At 41.4% G+C, this 26971-nt stretch overlaps 1 protein-coding gene across 2 annotated transcripts in view; it reads left to right on the top strand.

The window, feature by feature from the left end:
* ANO10 (anoctamin 10) overlaps positions 1-26971 on the top strand; it is a 228020-nt gene that overhangs the window by 17173 nt on the left and 183876 nt on the right. For both annotated transcript variants that reach the window (XM_082664639.1, XM_082664640.1), the window contains exons 4-9: positions 9-143; positions 11816-11935; positions 14092-14661; positions 16065-16120; positions 18476-18550; positions 21400-21582. In XM_082664639.1, the coding sequence (XP_082520765.1) occupies positions 9-143; positions 11816-11935; positions 14092-14661; positions 16065-16120; positions 18476-18550; positions 21400-21582 (1139 nt within the window). The remainder of the gene's footprint in view (positions 1-8; positions 144-11815; positions 11936-14091; positions 14662-16064; positions 16121-18475; positions 18551-21399; positions 21583-26971) is intronic.

The raw sequence follows: 26971 nt of genomic DNA on the forward strand, positions 1-26971 counted from the left end.
TATTTTAGATGATAATGATGATTTCCTCACCATGGCAGAACGTCAATTCATTATCAAACATGAACTTGAAAGTCTTAGAGCCAGAGATGAAAAAATGATCCCTGGTTACCCCCAGGCAAAGTTGTACCCAGGAAAATCATTATGTAAGTCATTGTGTCAACCGACTTCATGAATATACATTCTAATGCAATTATTTTTGCTTAGTAGACATAAATAACAAATTACAGAGGCTTTTTTTCCCTCTTACTGAAGAGCTTATGCAACTTTACAGTAACTTATTTTTCATAGTCGTATCTTTTGCCTTTAGACCTTAATTGTATTGCATGTTTAGATCAATTTATTTGTTCTTTATGGTTCTCTGCTTCTTATTTACAAGGTCTCACAGCATTCAGTAAGCTTAAAATTCAGCGTGAACATATTTGCATATTACTCAGTTAAAATTAGCAAAGCTTACCTTATACCCAAACCTTGTAGTATAATGAAAATCTGTGGAGGAATAAAAAACAGAGACACGGTCTTTTCCTGAAGCTCTCTTCGCATCTCCTCTCATCCCACTGGGTATGAACACGTACAAACATAGAAAGGCTTAAGAAGATTCGCAGTGTGACATAATAGCTGAATGCAAATTAGCAGTTTGTAACTTTCTGATTTTGTGTAATTCCATTTGAATTTGCAGACTGAAAGTATTTACTACAATGTGTAATTCCAAATTTGCCTCAAACCCGGATAATGGCAAGGCCCAGAGCATTTTTGCTGCCTAAAATATTCTTTAAACATAGAGGTTTCTGTGTCCCCTAGTCTGGTTTCCTTCCAATAGTCAGTGTCATCCAGGAGGACGGATATCCAAGAGTCAGCCCATATTCAAAATTTCTCACTTGTCACCAAATATATTTTAGATCTGGTTTGTTGAAACCAAGATCCAATCATACATTACCCATTTGGTTTGGTTATTATATCTCTTAAGTCTCTCTTTTTTTCTATTGTGATGAAATACATATAACATGTTATATATGATTTTTTAAAATAAATTTATTTATTTATTTTTGGCTGCGTTGGGTCTTCGTTGCTGCACGCGGGCTTTCTCTAGTTGTGGTGAGTGGGGGCTACTCTTCATTGCGGTGGCTTCTCTTGTTGCAGAGCACAGGCTCTAGGCACGTGGGCTTCAGTAGTTGTGGCACACGGGCTCAGTAGTTGTGGCTCATGGGCTCTAGAGTGCAGGCTCAGTAGTTGTGGTGCACAGGCTTAGCTGCTCCGTGGCATGTGGGATCTTCCCGGACCAGGGCTCAAACCCAAGTCCCCTGCATTGGCAGGCAGATTCTTAACCACTGCGCCACCAGGGAAGTCCCTCTATATGATTTTTAAGTGTACACTTCAGTGGTATTAAATACATTCATAAAGTTTTACAACCATCATCACCATCCATCTCCATAGCTCTTTCCATCTTGTAAAACTGAAACTCTGTACCCATTAAACAATCACTGTCCCTTCTCGCCTAAGTTTTGATATCAGGAAGTTTTGTGTTTCTTTTTCGAGATTGTTTTGGCTATTTGAGGTTCCATGAAATTCCATATGAATTTTAGGATGGGTTTTTCTATTTTCGCAAAAGACATCATTGGGATTTTAATAGGGATTGCATTGAATCTGTAGATTGCTTTGGATAGTATTGACATCTTAACAAGATTAAGTCCCGAGTATGTGGGATGTGTTTCAATTACTTTATGTTTTCTTTAGTTTCTTTTAGCATTGTTTTATAGTTTTTATTGTACAAGTCTTTTACGTCCATAGTTAATTCCTAAGTATTTTATTCTTTATGATGCTATTAGAAATGGAATTTTTTTCATAATTACCTTTCCAGATAGTTCATTGTTAGTGTATAGAGATGCAACTGATTTTTCTGTGTTGACTTTGTATCCTGCTACTTTGCTGACTTCATTTATTAGCTTTGACAGTATTTCTGTGGAAATTTTAGCGTTTTCTACATATAAGATGATATCATCTGTGAACAGGGATAATTTTACTTCTTCCTTTCCAGTTTGGATGCTTTTTGTTCCTTTTTCTTGCCTAATTGCTCAGGCTAGAACTTCCAATAGTATGTTAAATAGAAGAGATGACAGTGGGCGTCTCTGTCTTATTTCTGATCTGAGAGAAAAAGCTTTCATTCTTCCACCATTCAATATGATGTTTGCTGTGGGCTTTTCATAGATGGATTTTATTATGTTGAGGTAGTTACACTCTATACCTACCTCATTTATTGAGTGTTTTTTTTTTTTTTTTTTTTTGTGGTACGCGGGCCTCTCACTGCTGTGGCCTCTCCCGTTGCGGAGCACAGACTCTGGACGCGCAGGCTCAGCGGCCATGGCTCACGGACCTAGCCGCTCCGCGGCATGTGGGATCTTCCCAGACCGGGGCACGAACCCATGTCCCCTGCATCGGCAGGCGGACTCTCAACCACTGCACCACCAGGGAAGCCCTGAGTGTTTTTTTTTTTAATCATGAAAGAGTGTTGGATTTTGTTAGATACTTTTTCTGCCTCAATTGAAATGATCATGTGGGTTTCCCCCCCTTCATTCTGTTAATGTAGTATATTACACAGATTGTTTTTAGTATGTTGAACCATCCTTGCATTCTAGAAATAAATTGCACTTGTCATGGTGTATAATTCTTTTAACATGCTGCTGAATTGAGCTTGCTAGCGTTGAGTATTTTTCCATCAGTGTTCATGAGGGATATTGGTCTGTAGTTTTCCCTTCTTGTAGTGTTTTTGTCTGACTTTGTATCAGGGTAATGCTGGCCTCATAGAGTGAGTTAATAGTGTTCCTTCCTCTTAAATTTTTGGGGAAAGTTTGAGAAGAATTGGTATTAGTTTTCCTTTAAATATTGGTAAAATTCACCAGCGAGGGTATCAGGTTCAGGGTTTCTCTTTGTCAGGAGATTTTTAGTTACTGATTCAGTCTCCTTAATACTTATAGGTCTGTTCCATTCACATTTTCTCTCCCTTCCTGTTTTAGCCTTGGTAGGTTTTGTGTTTCTAGGAATTTGTCCATTTCATCTAGGCTATCCAGTTTGTTGGTATACAGGTGTTCATAGTACACGCTTACAATCCTTTTTATTTCTTTAGAATCAGTAATAATGTCCCCATTTTCATTTCTGATCATAGTAATTTATGTGTTCTATGTTTTTTTCTCAGTTCATCTAGTTAAAGATTTGTCAGTTTTTTTTTTGGCTGTGTTGGGTCTTTGTTGCTGTGCGTGGCCTTTCTCTAGTTGCGGTGAGGGTGGGCTACTCCCCGCTGTGGTGTGTGGGCCTGTCATTGTCATGGCCTCTCCTGCTGCAGAGCTTGGGCTCCAGGCACATGGGCTTTAGCAGTTGTGGTAGGCGGACTCAGCAGCTGTGGCTCGCGGGCTCCAGAGCGCAGGCTCAGTAGTTGTGGCGCATGGACCCAGCTACTCCACAGCATGTGGGACCTTCCCGGGCCAGGGATTGAACCCGTGTCCTCTGCATTGGCAGGTGGATTCTTAACCACTGTGCCACCAAGGAAGCCCCCAGATTTGTCAATTTTGTTGATCTTTTCAAAGAACCAACTTTAGTTTTCTTTAATTTTCTCTATTATCTTTATATTCTCTATTTTGTTTATATCTGCTCCAATCTTTTTTATTTTCTTCCTTCTGCTAGCTTTGGGTTTAGATTGTTCTTCTTTTTCGAGTTCCTTAATAGTAAAGTTAGGTTGTTCTTTGAGGTCTTTCTCGTTTTTAAATATAAGCATGTATAGCTATCAATTCCCCCCTTAACCTTGCTTTCTCTGTGTCCCATAAGTTCTGGTATGCTGTGTTTTGTTTTCATTCATTTCTAAGTATTTTCTAACTTCCCCTGTGGTTTCTTCCTTGACCCACTGGTTGTTTAAGAATGTGTTGTTTAATTTCCACACATCTGTGAATTCCCCAGTTTTCCTTCTGTTACTGATTTCTAACTTCATCCCGTTGTGGTCAGAGGATACTTTTTATGATTTATATCTTTTTAAACCTGTGAGGCTTAATTTATGACCTAACATACGGTCTGTCTTGGAAAATGTCCCACATACACTCGGGAACTAAGAGTGTGTTGGTTCTTTACTGCCTGACTTACATGTAGACTGCATTTTGTAGTCTGCCCTGTCTCTGAGTTCTACTGTAGACATGTATTATGGGTGCTTTTGCTTGCTTTCCTTGTTGACCTGTATGGCTTTTAGGAGGTGTCTGGAAATCTGAGTGCAGGTACTCATCATTCCTGTTTGTCTGCATTTCCGGTTATCTGCATATGTCTTGATATTAATTATTCTGTAGCAGGTTGTTTTTGGACATATGTTCCTTCAATTTGTGGATTAAAGATTACCATGATTTCAGAAACATTTTCTTCAGTTACCTTTGAAGATTCCTTTGGCTGTATTTTCCCTCTTCTTGTCTTTAGGTATGCCAATTATATATATGTGAATCTTACATATTCTCTGAAATATTTTAAAGTTTTTATGTAATTTTCTTAGTCTTCTTCACCATTTTCTGGCTTTATTTGTTCAGTTTTTCCTTTTTCAGTAGCTTTTATAGACTTTGTATCTATAGTAGTTTTATTTTTCTCTTACTTTGCTTTTCTAAGCTCCCACCTTCAGCTCTGGTAGGTCTTCCTCTAGTTTTAATTTCAGAGATGTGACTTGCTTTAATTTCTTTAATTCCTTGAAGAATTCCATAATTTTTCATTGCTTTATGCTTTAAATTTTTGCTATGTTTCTTCTCTGCCTTTTTTTTAAATGGTCTTCCTTTTTTCCCTTGTATTCTTGCATAGTTCTATGCCAGTTTCTTTGTGGTGTTTACTTATTTTTTAATGAGTCCCTATTTTTTTCAGACCAGCTATTTTGGGAGGAATTGTGTGTGTTGGGGAGAGGGGATGTTGGGGGCCTCCATTCGGGAACTGTGGTGGTCAGGAGGTTGGATTTTGCCTGGCAGTGTGCTCTCCTTGAGTCGTCTTAGAGCCTCCGTGGAGCCCTGTTTCTTATCAGGAGTTTTTGCTGGGTTTGGCCTTTAGGTCTGTCTTTGGCCAACAAAGACCCACAGCTCCTGAGCTGCTCACCTCCATCCCTGGGTTCCAGCGGGCAGCTCTTTTCCCAAGACGGCAGACCCACGCTTTCCTTCCTCCAGCCTCGTGTCTCTTGTCTGGCTGTGGTGCCCGGCAGGGAGCAGACACACGTCAGGGGTCTGCCAGGCGTCCCCTTTGCCTTTATTCTGGGCAAGGGGACAGTGGTTTCCTACCCCTCAGTGTCCAGGAGAACCCTGCCCTCTGCCTGCTGGCCCTGGTTTGCAGGGGCGTGGGTGCTCTTAGCTTACCCTGGGCTGACTTTTAAGGCCACTTTTCAAAGTTTGTGATTTCAGTTTATAGTTTGTTTTGTTTTCTTTTGTTCTACTTTCATCAAAGGTAGGGTTTCCTCTTATGTTTCTTGTTTACTTTGTTGTTTTGAATTTGGCGTCATGAACAAGAACAGGGTAGGGGTGGCTTTCTGCCACCATTTGTTACCAGGAGTTACACATTCTGTTTTTAGGCCATTGTTTGGTGCCATTCCCAAATTTCAAATCTTTTTTTAATCTCTTAGTGGGAGGGCATGTTTTCAGACACAGCTGTGCCCTGTATCAGTTAAAAGGCTAAGCCAACTAAGGCACTGTCCTAATTGTTAATGTGAGCATCTCGTTTCTTCTTGTTCATCACATTAATCAGACCATCACGTGGAAATCACTGCTTCCACCTGTTAAAGAGTGAGTGTATGCTTTCATCAGATGCGACTCAGGAGCAGCAGTTTCCCAAATGCTCCCAGTTGCTTCAAAGACATTTTCACTGAACGAAAACCTTGCCGAAAATATGTAAATGGATTTCTCTTGGGTGTGTAGGTAGCCAGTCTGGCGTCCTGAAGCCGTAATAGAAATAACTTTCTTGTGGGCAGGATGAGGCTTTTGTAATCAAGGATCCCTCCTCCCTCCCTTCCTTCTTCTCTCTTTCTTTTTTGCAGTAAGTATGAAAACAATAAAACCATCTCCATCGGGATCGTTTGAAATTTTGTATGCCATCTAAGAATCAAATTAAAGTTGTAGAAGTCTGGATTTTGAAATTCTGCATTATTCTCTTCCTCCGTGTCTTTGAAAGTGTGATCATAATATTTGGTTGAAGAAGGAATGGTATATGCATGAAGTGTGAACTATTTTCAGAGTTCAAATTTTCGAATGAATGAAACTTAGAGTAATTTAAAATCCTAGATTTTCATGAAGTTAATCCATAGAAATGGAGCTGGCCAGGGCTTTCATGAGAGACACTCTCCTTTATCTTAGGTTTAAGTTAATTTTACACGCAATGATTATAATTTTATTTGTCATAATGTTGTGTTTTGATGGAAAGCTTTCATTAAGCAGAGAGCAGCTTGCGTGGTTGTAAACACCAGCTAGGAGCAGTTGACAGTGCTGTGAGCGCTGCGTTTCAGGGCTCCCCTCTTCCATCAAACAGCAAACACGTGGAGAACTAGGAATTGGTTATACGTGTGTCTTAGTCATCAGCGGTCATCTTGAGGGGCATCTTCTTTCCAGTTTTCTGTGTGAGCTGTGATCTCTTCATAACCTCAGACTGCCTTTGCCTGTTGATTCCTAATAGTTAATAGTCACGCAAATACCCTAACGAAAGATTTTCTTTAGAAAGAGAAGTTGAGGGAGCAGAGAATTTCTTATGTATTAAATTTATCCTAAGGGATATTATTTAGCTTAGGTAAAAGCTCTGTCTCAAAGTGTCTATCAGATGATTCTGGTGTTTTGATTGATGGGATATGGCAATCTCATGGTAGGTCTTTAATATTATATTGTTACTCTTTTAGAACATTACAGTAACTACTTCTGAATATCTTCTATATACAAATGGTTAGATTTTTAGAGTGATCAGATATAATCTGTCTTCTAAAATTTTATTGACCATATGAGAATAATAGAGTGGATGTCAAGTAAATATCATGTAGCAGCCTTGTGTATAAGACAATGAAACCATCGATGTATGTGTGTGTGTATGTGTCTAGTGCCGGGTACAGCACCATATATCTATATATCTATATCTGTGTATCTCCACACACACTGTGTTTTGCCACGTACATACTTGCGGTTTTTATGTTAAGCAGGGATGAAAACAATGCAGGAATATGAAAATGTATTTTGAAAACACAGGTATCCCTGCGTAGCAGTTTTTTCCTCTTTAAGACAAGATTGGTCTGTTCACAGCTGAGAGCTAGATGCAGGCGGGCTCTGGGGCGGGGTGCTGGGCACAGCAGCGGCTGCAGGGGCAGAGGGACTCTGTCTTCACTGTGTGGCCTCCACTCCCAGTCGGAGCTGATCACCCCTCTGCTGGATTGGAGGCAGCATGACCCGCCCCTCCCTGCTGCACAGAAACGCCGGAAGGAGTTGTGGGAGGGATTTATGCTTTTACTTTTTTTTTTTTTTTTTTTTGTGGTACGCGGGCCTCTCACTGTTGTAGCGTCTCCCGTTGCGGAGCAAGGCTCCGGAAGCGCAGGCTCAGCGGCCATGACTCACGGACCCAGCCGCTGTGCGGCATGTGGGATCCTCCCGGACCGGGGCACGAACCCGTGTCCCCTGCATCGGCAGGCGGACTCTCAACCACTGCGCCACAAGGGAAGCCCTGTGTTTACTTATACGTCATGTTAAACAGACTGTGTTAGTATTGTTATTGCATTATTTAATTTAGAGGGTCCTACTCACAGCCAGGCAACTCTCCCTTAAATTAGATTTTGGTTAGTTTTGCTAAGTATTAAATGGCTGTAATAGTTATAACCCTAGTCCTTGACAGCAGACCATTCAGCATTCTTTTTTTTTTTTTTTTTTGCGTTATGTGGGCCTCTCACTGTCGTGGCCTCTCTCGTTGTGGAGCACAGGCTCCGGACATGCTGGCTCAGCGGCCATGGCTTATGGGCCTAGCCGCTCTGTGGCATGTGGGATCTTCCTGGACCAGGGCACGAACCCGTGTCCCCTGCATCGGCAGGTGGACTCTCAACCACTGCGCCACCAGGGAAGCCCACCATTCAGCATTCTTAAAGGAAGGAATCTTGGTTTGAATTGTTCCTTTCTTTAAATAGGCCTGCACAGCATCATATTTTCCTTTGAAGGTAAGGCTCAGTTTAATTACATGCTTCACTGACATGAGAAAGTCGAGGGATTGGAAAAAAAAAAAAACCCTCTATTTTTAGAAGCTGAAACCAGAACCATGCTTTTGGCATTGATGGTGAAGAGAAGCCCAGTAGTTTAGGACTTGTGTATTATATTCGTTCTGAGTCCCTCAGTTTGCAGCCTTATTTTTAGAGGTATACAGGTGGCTTTTTATGCTTGTCTGGAAAGTTTTCTATAGCAGAATGGAGTCATTTCTTTAAAAAGAGCTTAGAAATAGTAAAATAATAATTTAGATGTTATCAGTCAGTTCAAAGTTCAGAAACTTGATACAGTAGTTGAAAAGGATACTAATAGAAGAAAGAATAAGGTACAGCTCTGCATCCCTAAATAAGAGCTAAGAATCAGAACCGGTGTGGGTGATTGACTTTCACTCATGTTAGCTGCAAAAAAACCCACTGAAACACTTTAGAATAAGTCACGTACCACAGTGTTCATTGCAGCACTATTTACAATAGCCAGGACACGGAAGCAACCTAAGTGTCCATTGACAGATGAATGGATAAAGAAGATGTGGCACATATATACAATGGAATATTACTCAGCCATAAAAAGAAAAGAAACTGAGTTATTTGTAGTGAGGTGGATGGACCTAGAGTCTGTCATACAGAGTGAAGTAAGTCAGAAAGAGAAAAACAAATACTGTATGCTAACACATATATGGAATCTAAAAAAAAAATGGTTTTGATGAACCTAGGGGCAGGACAGGAATAAAGACACAGACACACACAATGGACTTGAGGACACAGGGAGGGGGAAGGGTAAGCTGGGATGAAGTGAGAGAGTGGCATGGACATATATATACTACCAAGTGTAAAATAGCACAGGGAGATCAGCTCAGTGGTTTGTGACCACCTAGAGGGGTGGGATAGGGAGGGTGGGAGGGAGATGCAAGAGGGAGGGGATATGGGGATATATGTATGCGTATAGCTGATTCACTTTGTTATACAGCAGAAACTAACACAACATTGTAAAGCAATTATACTCCAATAAAGATGTTAAAAAATATATTAAAAATGGACTTGACAGCACCAGAGGCTGATATAACTTAAACCATACACCTTTTTACCCTAGTTGTTGATATTTTGAGTATATACCTTTTTCAGTTATTGAGAAGGGGGATTTTATCACAACCCTAGATTTTTTTTTTTTTCTTATTTTTTTGCGGTAAGCGGGCCTCTCACTGTTGTCGCCTCTCCCATTGCGGAGCACAGGCTCCGGATGTGCAGGCTCAGTGGCCACGGCTCACAGGACCAGCTGCTCCGCGGCATGTGGGATCCTCCCGGACCGGGGCACGAACCCGTGTCCCCTGCATCGGCAGGCGGACTCTCAACCACTGCGCCACCAGGGAAGCCCAACCCTAGCTTTTTAAGACTTTTTTCTTCTGTATAACTTATGCATGAGATATAGTTGTAAGAAGATCCATCTATTAAGAATCCTTTTTTTTTGAGATCCATACTTTTTCCCGAGTATTTTCAAAATCAATTTTATCTTTTCTAATCTGATAAGGACTACATTCACAAACAGCAGATATCAAAATCAGAAAAAAAACTTCCTGCTTTCAGCAATCGTTTGGTATGATTTTAACACTTGTGCACATATCTGAGAGAGACGAACACATTTAACGAAAGACAATATCCCCTAGTGATAATTTTGATAATTTTTCCTACTGTTAGTATCAGACATCTCCTCTTTATTATCCTTTTTTTCATTTCTAAGAAGTTAGGTTTTCTTTTAAATTACTCTGAAGATTTTATAATAGGGCATCTGTCCTGAGAATACCATTTCTCTTTGTTATATGCAGTATTTGTACATCAGATACTTAAATCATGTTTCTCTTCCACGCTGCGGATATTTATTTGCCATCCTCATTGAAGGGCCTACTGCCTGATATGCTCATCACTTGTCTTTGGGAACAAGGTAGATAGGAGATAAGGAAGGCAGCCCTCAGAAGAGATGAGCTGTTTAAAACAGCTGCTAGGAACTTGCGTGGAAAGTGCTCCGTCTCCAGCAATGTGGCACAGGGCATGCATTTGAGTTCTCCATGAACTGAACACATTTCCTCTTAAAGACCTGAAGACCTGTCTACCCAGTGAGTCATTCTGAATAATTATGGATAAGAGAATGCCCAGTTTTCGTTTATTATCATTAGGGGACATTGTCTTTGGTTAAGTTTGTTTGTCTCTCTGTAACCAACCTGGGTTCTTGGACCCTTCAATCAATAGAAATTGTGAAGAGGCCAGATGAAATTCAGGGAAGGCTTTATTGGGACTCATGCTGCAGCTCAAGGGAACGAAAACAAGTAACAGGTGCCCTTGCTTGTTCCTGGGGGGTGGGGGTGGGGGGAGGTACAAGGTGGTCCCTTAAATAGGGTGAGGCTGGGGGTGGATTGGTGGGTCAGGCTGGAGGCGTGGCTTAGGTTGTCTGCCCAGCCGCTTCGTGGTGCTGTGTGCAGGGGGCATGTGCAGTACTCTGCTTTTGCTCCCGGCTCCTCAGAAGTGGCAGTTGGTTTGTGGCCTTTTTGAATCTTATTTTTCATAACTTGCCCCAACTGCTCTTGACCTGCATAAGGTAGTTTTTAGTCCCTTATAATTTCTTCGTATTCTGTTGCTGGAGGAGACATTTGTCCAGGTGCAAACACTCCTGTAAAGGGTCCCAGGTCCCAGCTTGTCTCATCTCCCAGGTATGTGCACAAGTGTTAAAATCATACCAAATGATTGCTGAAAGCTGGAAGTCTTTTTAAATTTTGATATTTGCTGTTTGTGAATGTAAGCCTTTGTTAGCAGATTAGAAAAGGTAAAAATGATTTTGAAAGTACTCAGGATCAGTAACAATGAAAGGAACTGAACATTCTCTTACCTTCACTGTAGTGAGAGGACAGATTGGTAAAATTTTTTCTAGAGGCTGTTTTGTAATATATGTCCAAGTTTAAGATACATATGCTCTGCTCTTGGAGCTAGCAATTCTACTTCTAAGTGTATGTACCAAGGAAATAGTTGACAGGTGGGGAAAGTTATATGTATAAGAATTTTAACATTATTTATAATAGTGAAAAAAGGAAACAAGTATTTTTCAATAGAGGATTAGTTAAATTATAGCACTTCGTGCAAGGGAATATTATGATGCCGTGGAAAAGGTCATTCATGTTCTATTTATATTGTCATTGAAAAATATTCATCATATACTACTACTACATGAGAAGATTACAGAATGATGTGTAGAGAATGATCCCTTTTGTTTCTAAAATAAATATTTATGGATGTATATTTTGAAGTCTGCTTACACACTAAATTGCTATTTACAGTGGTTATGTTTTTGTGGAAGGGAGAGAATAAACAAGGGCCTCTCTAAATTCTATCCTGTGCCTTTCTGTAAGGTTTCAAATTTTACATCGACTTGTATTGCTTTCGTAGCCAAAGGAAATAGTAAAGATATTTACATTCTGAAGAACAGAAGAATACACACCTTGGGAGCAGGCAGGATAGCGTTGATCTCTGTGTAGACCTCCTCTCTTCCTGGAGAGTTTGGGTAGCATTTGATGAAGCGTATCCTGAGCAATCTCAAACCCGTCTTGCCTGTTCCTTCCACAGTGAGGAGGCTGCTCACATCTGGCATCGTGATTCAGGTGTTTCCACTGCATGACAACGAAGCCCTGAAGAAGCTGGAGGACACCTGGTATACTCGGTTTACCTTAAAGTATCAGCCCATAGGTATGTGTCAGCGCCTGCTCTCTTAGAGAAGAGGAAGATGCAGCAGTGGTGGTGTCCCTCTTGGGTAGATACTTAACGCTGTGCTGGGCAGGGCTCACCAGCTGCATGTCGGCAAAAAATTGGTGAGGGGGATAGAGGGGTTACATGACCTATTTGTTTATTTTATTTCTGATACCATTTTAGATGAACTGAATTACAGGCTGTTATTAAATTTCACCAACGATACAGGCAATCCAGAGTGGCCTTCATGACTACGTGTCAGATTTGTTGTAGAACATACTTTATAAGAATCTAGTTTGACCGTGATTATTTTGTGTTTGAAAATTTCTGTTTCTTTAGCGCTAATCAGTGGGCCAAGCTGCGTTCATTCTTAGTGGCAGACTAGCAGGCCTAAATGTCTTTTGAGGTAGTTTATAAGGATCTTGGTGTACATTACTGGAACTGTGCATTTTCTCTGAAGACACTTAGAAGAATAACCGTTAATTTATTCGGTGTGTGTTGAACATTACTCTGTGTAAACTTCTGTCAATATGGATGTTCGAGTTTTTTTGGTTCAGTTATGTCTTTTAAGCAAAAGGATTATATTTAAGATGGTAGTTTTCACCGTAAGCATTACTATCAGTTTTTCTTTAAAGGACATTGCCTTTTTCACTTTGTTGAAAGGAATTCCTCTCAAATTTTCTTTCTAATTGCCATTTCTGAAAACAATTATTATAATATTGTAACAGTGAACATAAATCATTTTTAAGGTCAAATTTCGAAATTGCATTTTGAATTTTTTCTTGTATTCTTTGAAAGGAAAAATGTTTGTTTTTGGTAGTTCCAGGTGACGTAATAGTCATTTTATGTTACACTTAGGACATTTTTTCACCTTGTTTAGCATTTAGGTGGCAGTAAATTTAAATATTGCCTCTAGGTCTTGTGAGTGGCTGTATCCAGGAGCTACTACTTAGAAAGTGAGGGGGGAAAAGTGAGTTGGTGGTGAAGGCTGAGCATGGGTGTGGTAGTGGTTTACAGGCCTCTGGGAGTGCTGGGACTGAAGATAGTAGCTGGGGCTCAGGAAAATTTTGAACTTCCCCCTGAGATCAAAAGAGAGAGATGGTCTGATATGGCGCCCAGGACCATGAGTGGCTTTTTTTGTTTTGTTTTGTTTATCTTTTAACCTGATTCTGATTTGAAGTTACCTCATCATACCCACTGTTTGCACATGCTCCTGAGTTAGTAGAAGAATTAAGGATAGGGGAAAATAGGATCCCTGTAAACCATCCACATAGACTGATCTGACACATTATCTTAAAAAAAAAAGAAAAAAACACAATGTTGTAACTTCATGTAATTAACCAAGAAATACTAACTCTAACTCTTACGCCTCCCTCACCCCCTGCATCCCACCTTGGTCCCAGTGCAAGATGCTTTTATAGTCTAGGCAGTCACCCATGTAGGTGTGGCCGGCAAAGGACACGGTGTTCATGACCTCTTTTGGGTTAGCTAGCTGATGTCGCTTGGCCCTTCTTCTGCCCAGTGCATTTATCTGTAGGAAAGTATAGATAAATGTATTCCATGTATTCTAAAAGTTAATGTGTAGAATATTGTTTCGTGCTTTTGAATAATTTTTCTTCAGTGTATTGAAAAGTTTGCCGTGACATATTGATGAAAGTTTACAGCTTTGAGTAGTGGGGGCAGGTTACTATGGGTGAGGGGTCTTCTTTGAAAATAAGCTCTATAACTCTAGTATTAAAGTGAGAGAAAAGTGAGGAGCATAAAGTAAACCCCCAAATGAAGCTGGTTCATTGGCCACGGCTGAATTTAAACTAGGACCTTGGAGATTGAGGATGAGCCTGAGGTGAGTTTTTCATTGTGAAGAAGGCATCCACCAGATGAGAAGGTGAAGAGAAGCAGCCCCAAAGCAGCCCCAGCAGCTGTGGCCTGAGCCCTGAGCTGGGAGAAGTGTCAGGCTTATTGCTATAGAGACAAGTGAGGTCTTTGTACTTCATGGAGGATGGACTTACCATCACACACCGATTGGGAAATAAGGGTTTTAAATGATCCCCACTTAAGTAAAAAAGTGAATAAGCTTACTTGAAGTGATTTTTTTTAAAAAAAATCAAGTCTTTGCCAGTTGGGACTTAAGGTCCTTTTTTTCCCTTTCGTTGCAGATAGTATTCGTGGCTACTTTGGAGAAACGATCGCTCTTTACTTTGGATTTTTGGAATATTTCACTTTTGCCTTAGTCCCTGTGGCAGTCCTTGGGCTACCTTACTACCTGTTTGTGTGGGAAAACTATGACAAGTATGTGGTCTTCGCCTCCTTCAACCTGATCTGGTCCACAGTGATCCTGGAAGTGTGGAAGCGCGGCTGTGCCAGTATGACCTACAGGTGGGGGACCCTGGTCATGAAGAGACAGTTTGAGGAGCCCCGGCCAGGATATCACGGGGTCCTGGGCATCAATGCCGTCACCGGCAGGGAGGAACCGCTGTACCCCAGCTACAAGAGACAGCTGCGCATTTACCTGGTCTCCCTGCCGTTCGTGTGCCTCTGTCTCTATTTCTCTCTGTTTGTCATGATGATTTACTTTGACATGGAGGCCTGGGCCTTGGATCTACACGAAAACAGCGGGTCCGAGTGGACCAGTATCTTGTTGTATGTGCCCAGCATCATCTACGCCATCGTGATTGAGGTCATGAACCGCCTCTATCGATATGCTGCCGAGTTTTTAACTTCATGGGGTAAGACTCAGTGCTTTGAATTTATGTCTCATTTGCCTATAAGAAATATTGCTTCGATCATACGATTCATGTAACCGCTACCTTGCAAAGAAGATAGATGTTGCTCTGGGCTCATTCTAGAGACATAAGGAAAAGTCATCGGCTCTGGGAGCTCTGATGATCTCTAGGTCGTGGTTCTCACAGCTCTCATTTATTGTTAGTTACTATGTTCTAGGTGCCCTGCTAAGCACTTTATCCATAGTTCCTCATTTTCACCTGCTCAGGACACCATGAAATAGAAGTTATTTCACAGTTTTATGGCTAAAGATACTGAGAATTAACAAAGTTTAGACAACAAATGGTAGAGCCAGGCTAGTCCAACCTGTGCTCCTAATACTATATCGTGTTTTATGCTAAGGATAAAATCAGTTGAATTATCTCCACAATACTCTGGCTGAAAGAACTATGTCTGGGATCTGAAAACCAGTTGTGTAGTTGTGTGGGGCCTGCCACTGAACTCAGTGAAGGCAGGTGTTCTTGTCTGTCTCTGTAGTAAAAGAGGAACCTGGTTATAGTTTTAAAAAGGTCTTGATGGGCCATTCACTCATTAATTTATTTATTCATTCAAGCAAATAAATAGGCTATATTAGGCCCTAGGAAGAAGTCTAGGCCTTAACTTCATGGACCAGAAAGGTATTTTAAATTCTTTTTATTAGTCATATAACAACAGCTACCATTTATTTAGTGCTTTCCTTGAGCTGATGCTGGGGTTTGGTAGTATTTGTAATCCTGACGGTGACCCTGGGAGGAGGGTGGTGGCAGCCCTGTTTTGTAGGCAAGGAGGCTGAGTGTCAGGAGGTTAAGTGACTTGCCCAAGGTCAGATAGTGGCTGAGTTGAGGTTCAAATCCAGGTCAGCCTAACATTGCCTCTCTGTGCAAGGTGATACTTCTGTTCAGAATCTTCCTTTTTTGTCCTTTTGCCCTGCTCTCTTGGGACCTGCACAGTGTCTCCTTTTCTTAGGGTGGAAATTTGAGTTTCCTTTGAAGTTAATCCTTATAAACTTTATTTATTGCCCTACTCTTTAGAGATTGTTCTCAGTTTTACTATTACCGCGGATACAGGGTCTTTTTCTGGTATCTGTGGGATCATTTGCCAACACTTACTACATTTCTTTATTGCAGTAATATTTAAAAAATAATTTTGGACCACGGTGCCATGGCAGTATCTTGAAAAATGTGTCTTAAATTTAGTTTCTTTTTTGTTTGATGTTCTTGGCGGTAAGCAGTAGCCTGGCACGTTTACTGACTGAGGCTCTGTTTTTGAACATCTCTGCCTTCAGCACAAGTCTCACTTTACTTCATGACAATGCTCCCGTTCTGCTTTCTTACCTGAGAGACATTACCTCTCCTTTTTCATGTTTTAGAGAATCACAGATTGGAATCTGCCTACCAGAATCACCTAATTCTGAAAGTGTTAGTGGTAAGTAGATCTTTTATATACAAGTCCATTGTACTTTTGAAACTAACACATAGTACTTAATATTTAGGAGTGTAAATACGAAGACTTGATTCTGATTTAAGGTATCAGGTAGTTAATATACTTTGTCCAAGTAGGCAAGGATTGACTAATGTGTGTTTACATGAACGTTCAGCAGCCTTATTACAAATGTGCACATGGTTTAAGACTTTAAATGTAGAAATTAGTATTATAGCCAATTTCCAATTATTTAAAAAAACTACTTTATAGACATGTTTCTGTTATTTTCCTTTTGGTGACTTGGGTTTGAATGTTTCATTATTCAACAATCCTTCCAGTTACCCACCTTCTGTTTAGTGATGGAGCATTAAATTACTATTTTTTTAAAATTTTGTCTGAGAAATTTCCAGAGTCCAAGAGGTTCCCAGCATGTTTTGAAGAGTAGGAGGAAAGGGATGGAGGGAAGGCGCTGTGTAACCTGCTTGCTGTTTGTTTAAAGCGCACACGTTATGCCTCTTCCCACCATTATGAGAAATAACAAAGAGGTACCAGCCTGAAATCACCTTGTTTATCTGGAGATTACCTGAGTCGTCTGTAACATAGCTGAGAATCAAGAAAGAGTGCATAAGGAGTCCTCTGACCTATCCACTGGAATTGATTTAACCCAGTCCATGTGCTTTTCTCCCAGACCCTCGCTTAGAAAGAGCCTTTGTTCCAGCTGTAGGAGTCATTCTGAGAAGCTTGTTTATCTCGTTTTTCCATCCTTAAAGGATGAAAAACCACCATTAGGAAGGTGATTAGGTTTCTGGAAGTAGGTAAATTTATAGAGGCAAGAGCCCGGAAGGAAATGGAAAACTCTCATAAATAGGTAATGAGAATTCAACAATTTCAGCAATTTGGACATGAGAAAAGGGGCAAGCGGCCATCCATATCTAAAAAGGCTCCGAAGGCCTCACTCTAGCCGTGTAAAATAATTTATATTCAAAATGTTGGTGCTGAGTCAGCAGGGATGCTCCGTTCCGGGTTCTCTGTGTGAGAAAACAAGCAGGGGAATGTGTAATGCGTTAAAAGCTTCATTCAGAAAGATCCCAATGTGGAGCTTTTGCCCTTAGAGGTAAAACACTCCATTTGTCTTAAAGAATTTAGTTATTTGTTAGACTTGATTATTCTCTGATGGTGCCAGATACAATGTCAGGTGACTGTCTTGTAAAGAGTCTGTTCATCCTCCACTGTGTGTGCTAGGTCTCTCCCTTCCTTTTCAGTCTTGTGCGGAGAGCGTTTCTCAGCCTTCCGAGCTTTTGCTTTTCAACTTCTACTCTAACTCAGCACCCCCATCCCTACGCCTACCTCCCCCTACCCTGTGGCCACATTGTGTTACTGCTCATTCTCTCCAGTGACTCCCCCTTCCCTCACTAATGAAGTGCTCATACTGTGCACACTTTTGTCTCGGAAAGTGATGCTGCACAGGAGGAGGTAGCCAGCGTGCGGCTGGGGGACAGGAAGGAAACCCATCAGTCCTGGGGACGATTGCAGGCTCTTGAGCAGGGAAACTACTTGGAGAAATGGCACCTGTTGTGGTGGGATCTCCACCCCACTCCCTGCACCCCTACCCCTGAACCATGCGTCTGGGCAGGGCAGTCTCAGGCCCATGGTGGCAAAGATGCTGCCCGGGCCAGGCTGGTTGTTCTGGCTGATCTCTCTTGCTAGTGCCCCTCGGCTAGCTAGGTGTCTCTCTAGGGGGCGGGGGGATCTCAGGTCCCTTGGCACAGAGAGACTTCCGGGGCTGGACTGCTTGTTGGGGCAGGGCCCTCCTTTCTGGTGCTGCCTGGCCACCCCACCCGGCATCTCTCCGTGGGGCAGGGGAGTGGCAGGGCGGAAGGGAAGGAGAGCACATCCCCTCACAGCTTATTGTTAGTGGGGGTCCTCGTCAGTCTCCCTGTTAGTGCTGCTGGGCTTGCCTGTTGTCAGGACTCCTATTCTGAGCGGGGTGGGCAGGAATGTGTCTCCCTGCTGCCTGGGTTACTAGGTTGGGGGTGGGAGATGCTGGGCCTTGGACACTGTCTTTTGTAAGAAAGTAGTAGGGATGTAAGATGCGCTGGTGCTGTGTTGTTCCTTCAGCCCTGGGGTCCCAAACCTGATCTTTTTCCTCTTAGCACCTTTCAGAGCTCTCCTTTGGTTGCCTCTCGCGATATTTCAAGTTCATAGATGTGCTTAGCGAGGGGGAGTAGGAGAAACACGTCCAACCCACCTTCTCTGGACCGGAAGTCCCTCATTACGTTTCTTAAATGCGATTTTTATAGTTGTAATGAAGTACTGTGATGCAGTATTAAGTATTGCTATCTTTTTTTGTTTTTGCAGTTCAACTTTTTAAATTGCTTTGCCTCACTCTTCTACATTGCCTTTGTCCTGAGGGATATGAAGCTTTTGCGTCAGGTGAGTGTGAAAAACAGAAAGGTATCCATTTTTTAGGTTTTAGAGGTGGTTTCCTATATTCAGGTAATGTAATTGTCTTCCCATTGCTATCTTTATAAATAAAATTATTAAATTTTGTGTACTTCTAAGCCCAGTTCTAAATAAACAACCATTAGCAATTGCACCGTGTATTATACTCAACTGGAAAGAAATTTGTTGAAGCTAACCAGCTTACAAAATAAATCACGTAGAGCACAAAATCAAATATAGAGCTCATATCAAAACTTGTAAAAGCAATTTTAACAGCAAAATGGATTCATTAATTGAACTTCTGTGTGTGTCTCAGGTAATGGTATAACCTTAAATAGTTCTTTCACATTTCTTCTTTTTTAAAATTTAATTTAATTTTATTATTTTTGGCTGCATTGGGTCTTCATTGCTGCGTGCGGGCTTCCTCTCGTTGTGGTGAGTGGGGGCTACCCTTCGTTGCAGCACGCGGGCTTCTCATCGCGGTGGCCTCTCGTCGCAGAGCACAGGCTCTAGGTGTGTGGGCTTCAGTAGTTGTGGCACGTGGGCTCAGTAGTTGCGACACTTGGACCCTAGAGTGTGTGGGTTTCAGTAGTTGTGGTGCACGGGCTCAGTAGTTGTGTCTCTCTGGCTCTAGAGCGCAAGCTCAGTAGTTGTGGCGCACGGGCTTAGTTGCTCTGCGGCATGTGGGATCTTTCCAGCCCAGGGATCAAACCTATGCCCCCTGCATTGGCAGGTGGATTCTTTTTTTTGTTTTTTAATAGACTTATTTATTTTATTTATTTATTTTTAGCTGTGTTGGGTCTTCGTTGCCACGCACGGGCTTTCTCTAGTTGCGGCGAGCGGGGGCTACTCTTCGTTGCAGTGCATGGGCTTCTCATTGCAGTGGCTTCTCTTGTTGTGGAGCACGGGCTCTAGGCGTGTGGGCTTCAGTAGTTGTGGCACATGGGCTTAGTTGCTCTGTGGCATGTGGGATCTTCCTGGACCAGGGGAGATGGGGTCAAATGGGATCCGTGTCCCCTGCATTGGTAGGCGGATTCTTAACCACTGTGCCACCAGGGAACTCCCACACATTTCATTTTTAAATTAATAAGTTGTTAAACTTTAGAGACCAGCAGATCCTATGCACTGCTGTATTGTTTCTGAAATGTTTAAGAAAGATGACATATTTTGCTGTGTTACCATTTCTGGATCACATGATATTAGTGAATGATAAATTAAATTATTGCCTTCTAATTTCTCTTTTTTATACTTGAGCCAACTACCAGTAAGGGCTCTTCTTTCCTGGTTTTAATATACTGTGATTGTTAGTGAGCAGAATCTCAAAGCCTAGGCTTCTTAATCTTTATATGAGAGCTTGGGATCATTTTTCAAGGAATTTAAAAATTTGTATAACAGAGAAAGTTAAAAGATTTTGTAGTTACGGTTCTAAGAGCTTGCATAAAAGTAAAATTAAATATTGTGTTCTTAGTATTTAAAAAATTCTTTTTGAAAATACTACATTTGAAATCGATAGGTTAGATGTACATACCTTTTCCAATCCCACCATTATTGTATTAGTGGGGTATGACTCCTCATTTCTTATACTTTAGAGAGTCTCCTTTATTTAACAGGGGACAGGGGGTTGGGGGAAGTCCCTTTAAAACATAGAATTTTTTTTTTTTTTTTTAAAACATAGAATTTTAATATCAGCTAAGGTGGTTTGTGATGAAAACACTGATGCCTATCTGGGGAAAGTGGAAATTGACACAGTACCTCTGGAAACTACTTGGGCAACTTTGCCAAGAACGTTAATCCGTCCCTAGTAAATCATCAGAGGTGGGGCGAAGATTCATGTACGTAGGTAAGGGGCAGCATTTATGATAGTCAGGGTTGGGAATAATACTTACATTCAACAACAGTGCATGAGCTAAGTAAAAAAGAATTATTCATGACATGGGAAAGTGCTCACAGTATAGTAAGTGAGAAAAGAAATCTACAAAGCTGTTTATATATAGGATGATTCTACTTTTATTTTTACATATGATTATAAAGAAATATTTAGGGGACTTCCCTGGTGGTGCAGTGGTCAGGAATCCGCCTGCCAATGCAGGGGACACGGGTTCGATCCCCAGTCCGGGAGGATCCCACATGCCACGGAGCAGCTAAGCCCGTGCACCACAACAACTGAGCCTGCGCTCCAGAGCCCGCGAGCCACAACTACTGAAGCCCGCGCGCCTAGAGCCCGTGCTCCGCAGCAAGAGAAGCCACTGCAGCCAGAAGCCCGTGTACTGCAACGAAAAGTAGCCCCCCACTCGCCTGAACTAGAGAGAGCCTGCGCACAGCAACAAAGACCCAGTGCAGACAAAAAATAAATAAATTAATTAAAAAAATATATTTAGAATGTTAGTAGTGGTTCTGACATGGTTGTGGAATTAAGGGTGACTGTTTTTCTATCTTTTAAGTTTTTCTACAGTGAGGGAGGATATATTAATTTTATAATAATAAGTTGTGGCTAAACTTTATTCAAAGTTGGTGACATCATTTAGACTCACATGTTGCAGCCAGGATGAGATAATAAAAAACACAATTTCAAGTTAATTTGTTCTCCTACCGACTCATAACCAGTTTTTTATTATAATCTTATTTGTATTATAATATTTTTGTATTTTAGTCTGTCTTTCCTGTGAAAGAAAACAATAAATTAGAAACATCATTCTAACACCTAGCTTTTCCAATACTAGTTTTTATAACATAATAGTATACTATTTGTTGAAGATTCTTTTTTTTAACTGCATAATTATACACATGCTTTGGTTTTGTTAAGCCACGTCACCAAGTATCATTTATGTGCTTCTCTTTAGAGCTTGGCTACTCTCCTGATTACCTCCCAGATCTTTAACCAAATTGTAGAATCTCTTCTTCCTTACTGGCTCCAAAAGAAGCAGCATGTGAAGGTAAAGAAGAAGGTGCAGGCTTTAAAGGCAGACATCGATGCTACATTATATGAACAGGTGGTTCTGGAAAAGGAAATGGGAACTTACTTGGTAAGTTTGAATATTGCGGAGTTAAACATTGATTGAAAGTGAGTAACAGTCATGTCCAGACTGTATACAACAGATAAGTAACCACTCATTGTCTCAGGTGTGACTATTTTGTAAGTGCTTTCCAGCCAGTTTCCTTACCATGAACTACTTTAAAGTTAAAAAGATGGAACTGTGTATCAAAATGCTGCTATCTTGAACCGGAAGTTATGCCTAACATCCAAAGGGTGAGTCCAGTGAATTTCGAGACTACTCTGCTGAGGGTGGTGGGAATGTTTCATAGACGGCAGAGCAAGGGAGAGGTGAGGTGGCTGTGGAGCCATTGTTTGCTCTGGACACTTTAAACTCAAAGAAAAAAATTGAAGCCCATCGTTAAAAATGGAATGCCAATCTGAAGATTAATTTATAATATAGTTTAAATTACTTAGTGCTGTAGTAAATATAAAATAGTTCTTTTAAGACAGAGAATTTCCGAATTATTTTTAGGAACTCCAAGTAGGTCATTGGAGGTTCTTAAACCTAAACATGTATTCAGCAAATGTTTACTGAGCTCTGCCTACATTCAGTATATCTCTTTTGAGGGGGTCAGGTGTTGGGGTCATGTTTGCTTTAGGTCATTGTTTCTTATATCCTGTCCCTTCCTTCTGGGTGTGATATTCTTCTTAGTGAAATAGATCCTTTAGTGAGGGTCCATTATTGTTAAACTTTACTAGTCTTGGTTTTCATCACAAATGAATGAGTCTCCTGATGACTGAATTCCTTGGCTGACTTTCATAGTTTTTCTTGTATGCCTAAGAATTTTAGTTTGTATGTTATCTTGAGCAGTTTATTCTCTCTCTCTCTCTCTCTCCCTGCTTGCTTCTCTGTCTTATTTTTGCAGTCTCCCCTGCCCCACCCCCTAGTTCAGAACCAGGAGTTTGTAGCTCAGAGCTGGCATCCCATCTTGTGGTGATGGTGGAGATTCTGCAGAGCCAGCAGGTAGCATGCTGTTGACCCAAGCTGTAGTTCCAGGGCAGCAGCTGTGGCTTTTTTCAGGCCCCTTCAAGGGTAGGGGCCACTGTTCTCACCCGTGGTTTTGCTCAAACAACCTGCTTCCAGATACACGCTAGAGGAGTGGTGTGCCTTTGGTTCCCCTGCCTGAAGGATTCAGATCCTGGCCACCGTGCCCAGCCTGTGGACGGAAGCCTGGCCAGGCTTCTGATTACTGTCTTGCACTTTGTTCCGTTTCTCGCTTGGGCAGCTGATTTTTTTGTTTTTGAGTGATGATATTCTTTTGATTAAAATAAACATATATGCACTAGCATTTTCTATTATTGCTGTGTTTGGGGGAGAAGATGATTCAGGGTATAAACTTACAGCATATCTCGACCAGCAGCACTGTTTATACATGAAGTATCAGAGAAACACACACGCAGGCAGTTAAGAGTTAAAGAAAACAGCACTTGGGCGCAACGTGCAGCCGCCTTGCCTGCGTTGGTCGAGTGCTGGCCTACTGTGGGTTACAAGTCAGTCTAATTCACATAGTGTCAGAAGCCTTTCCTCCCAAAATAAGTATTTTGGGCCATATTTATTTTTTCCCTTCATTTTCTCACAGAAACTAAACCACCATTCTTTCCCCCGAGTTCTTTATTCCATCCCCTCTCTCATTGCCCCAGGCCCACCTGGAGCTCCCGGGTTTCCTGATTCCCCCTTCTCCCCTTCCTGTTTCAAAGCAAGCAAACCTCTCACGTCCTCTGCTATTTTTGTCCTGTCTCTTTCCTGCCCCTGCCAATTTCTTGAAATAATTCTTCTCCATATTGTCATCTCTACATCCCTCTTCTCTACCCGCTCTCAACTCTTCTTTATCTCTGAATCGTTTGGGCAGACAGCATCGTCCCCTAAAGTGACCAGAGCCAAGCTCGCAGTCTTCTCCAGACCAGTTCCTCCCCCTTTCCTCAGGCTCAGCGAATGGTACACAGTAATACAGACAATATGCCCTTCACAAAGCTGTTTTAATTCATCTAAGAACTGTATGCTGACAAAATCTTACATCTTACCTTTTTGATATTTCATGATATCCGATAATACGTTTATAAAGGAAGGTAAGGCAGGCACTGCTTTTCTCACGTTAATAATAGGCAGTTGAAGCTCTGTGTTATTTTCTTTAATTTATTAATTTTATTTATTTATATTTTGCTGTGTTGGGTCTTCATTGCTGTGCACGGGCTTTCTCTAGTTGCGGTGAGCAGGGGCTACTGTTCGTTGTGGTACGCGGGCTTCTCATTGCGGTGGCTTCTCTTGTTGTGGAGCACGGGCTCTAGGTGTGCGGGCTCAGCAGTTGTGGCTCGTGGGCTCTAGAGCACAGGCTCAGTAGTTGTGGCTCACAGGCTTAGTCGCTCCATGGCATGTGGGATCTTCCCGGACCAGGGCTCGAACCCGTGTCCCCTGCGTTGGCAGGCGTGTTCTTAACTACTACGCCACCAGGGAAGTCCAAAGCTCTGTGTTATTAATCACCTGGTGACTAAATCAGAAACAAGATTCAAGACTTTGCTTTTCTCTTCAGTCTATTATTCAGCATGGGCTCTCTGATATGAAGTTAAGGAAATAGTATATTAATTTCTCTCACAGGCCCTGGGTCTGTGTGTGAATGCTGGGGTTAACAGTGAGTGTCTCTCCTTAGTAACTTAACTTGCTTGCGGGGCCCCGCGTTATCTGACTGTTTTTCCCTCCTCATCTCCTACAAGTTCCTCCTTTACTCTCTTCGTGGAAATGACATCAGGTATTTTCTATTTCAACTCTCCCCATATATTTGGAAAGGGGGAGATGCTTTGGGGGCACATTTGTTCTAGATCATTGTTTGCTATGCACTCATCCTTCCCTCCGGGTATATTTTTCTCCTCACTGAAGCTAATGAGCTTAAAATTGTATTTTCTGTAATCTCATCCTGAGTGCTATATATGAATCTAAAACAATGTTGCCAAGCTTTGGGGAAAAGCAGTTTGAGACTTAAAAACCTTGATTCTAAAAAGTCATACTTGCTTACTTACTGTAGAAAACTTGGAAAACGTAGAACAGAGTATAAAGAAAAAGACATTCTCCATAATGTCTCCACCAGGGGTGATCCACTGGGGTCTCCCGACCCTGTTTCTCCAGCCACAGGGCCAGGGCTGTATAGCCCCTCTGATCTCACTGTGCGCTGCTGTTCCGTTCCTGGGAACAGTTCATGTGCAACTGCATAGCTGCGTGAGGCTGAATTTTCATGATCAGTATTCCAACTAGAGCAGCATGTTGCCACACAGCAAATGAGCTGACCTCTAGTGAGCTAGACATTGACGAGGTTTGCCAAAAACGTAATTGAGCGCCACTCACCGCACTAGACGTTTTTTGTTTTGGAAAACATAATGATTTTTCAAACAATATTTTATTAATGTTAATATGCTTTTTATTATTGAAATGAATCAATGAGACATATTTTTTAAGTTCTGAGTTTTAATTTCTAACACAGTAAATAACACTAGGTATAATAACTCCCATGAACAAAAAGTCTTCGGTGCCCTCAGTGATTTTAAAGAGTTCAGGGCTTTGGAGACCTGAAAGTTTGCAGATCTAGAATAATTCCCACTCGTTTTTGTTTTTCAGAGCATTAGCTTCCGTGAAGTGGATTTGTCCCATTTGTTACTCCCTGAGATTCAAGTTCAGCAGTTTTGGAGGTATACCTCCATTGTACCCCATCAGGACGCATTGATGGCAGGTTGACCCTTGTGTGGGGCTGCCTTGTTAGATCAAGTGATTGACTGGGTGGCAGTTTGCAAAGGTTCTTTTTCACTTTGTGTTGAATAGATTATCTGTGGTAGATTCTTTGAGACTATCCTATTCCGTATAAATGGTAGCTCTTTATAAATAGTTTCTAATCGTTTGTTGCTGGCATATAGGAATGTTGTTGGTTTTTGTATTTTTTATCCAGAAACTGCTGAATTCTCCTATTTTTTTGGATTTTATTAGGTTTTCTATGTAGACAGTTATTTCACCTACAAATGAATAATGGCTAGGGATTTCCCTGGTGGTCCAGTGGTTAAGACTCTGTGCTTCCACTGCACGGATTCAATCCCTGGTCGGAGAACTAAGATCTTGCATGCTGCGTGATGTGGCCAAAAAAGGCTATTTTTTTTTTTTTTTTGCAGTATGCGGGCCTCTCACTGTTGTGGCCTCTCCCGTTGTGGAGCACAGCCTCCGGACGCACAGGCTCAGCGGCCATGGCTCACGGGCCCAGCCACTCTGCGGCATGTGGGATCCTCCCGGACCGGGGCACAAACCCGTGTCCCCTGCAACGGCAGGCGGACTCTCAACCACTGAGCCACCAGGGAAGCCCCAAAAAAGGCTATTTTTTAATTTTTATTTTATTGAAGTATAGTTGATCTATAATGTTGTGTTAATTTCTGCTGTATAGCAAAGTGATTCAGTTATATATATATATTTTTTCATATTCTTTTCCATTATGGTTTATCACAGGGTATTGAATATAGTTCCCTATGCCACACAGTAAGACCTTCTTTATCCATCCTATATGTAATAGTTTGCGTCTGCTAATCCCAAACTCTCAGTCCTTCCCTTCCCCACCCACCTCACTAATGGCCATTTTGTTTCTTCCTGCAGTCCTTATACTTTTTATTATTTATTTATTTGGCTCACTAATATGTTCAGTACAATTTGGACAGAAGTAGTTATAACAGGAATCTTTATCTTGTTCCTGATATTTTTTTTTCTAACCGTTGAGTATTATGTTTGTTCCGTGTTTTTGGTAGGTGACTTTTTATCAGTTTAAGAATGTTTTTTTTCCTCTTCCTTATTTGGGAAGAGTTTTTATTGTGGATGACGTTGAATTTTATCAAAAATTATTGTTTTTTGCTTCTGTTGCGATCATCATTTTATCTCCTTTAATATTTTCATTTATATTTGTAAGTTTCCTAATGGAACACCATGTTTGCATTTAAATGATTAACTTCACTTGTTCAGTATTTTTTATCTACATTGTTATGTTGAATATGCTAATATTTTGTTTAGGGTTTGTGCCATTTGCTAGTAATTTTCCTTTCTCAGTCACTGGGATAGGGTCCCTGTGTTATTTATCGTGCAAAACTCTGTTGCTAATGCAGAGCCTGGCATTCAGCGGGTGCTCAGTGTAATGCTGCATAAAGAACAGTTTTAGGAAAAGAGCAGCCCAGCCCCTGCTGTCTGTGTGCTGCTTGTTGCCCTCATCCTGTACTTTATCCTCCTCACATACTCATCATGCGGAACTCTGAGACGTGATGTTTCTCCAGGGATGGTGCGAGGGGCCAGTGGGATGGATCCCCTGGAGCCTGAAACTTTGTGTTCGTACATTCTTAGAATCATCTTAGTAAGTTGGTGTTTTCTA

Source organism: Grampus griseus (assembly GCF_964374135.1).
Source record: "Grampus griseus genome assembly, chromosome: 10".
Taxonomy (NCBI): Eukaryota; Metazoa; Chordata; class Mammalia; order Artiodactyla; family Delphinidae; genus Grampus; species Grampus griseus.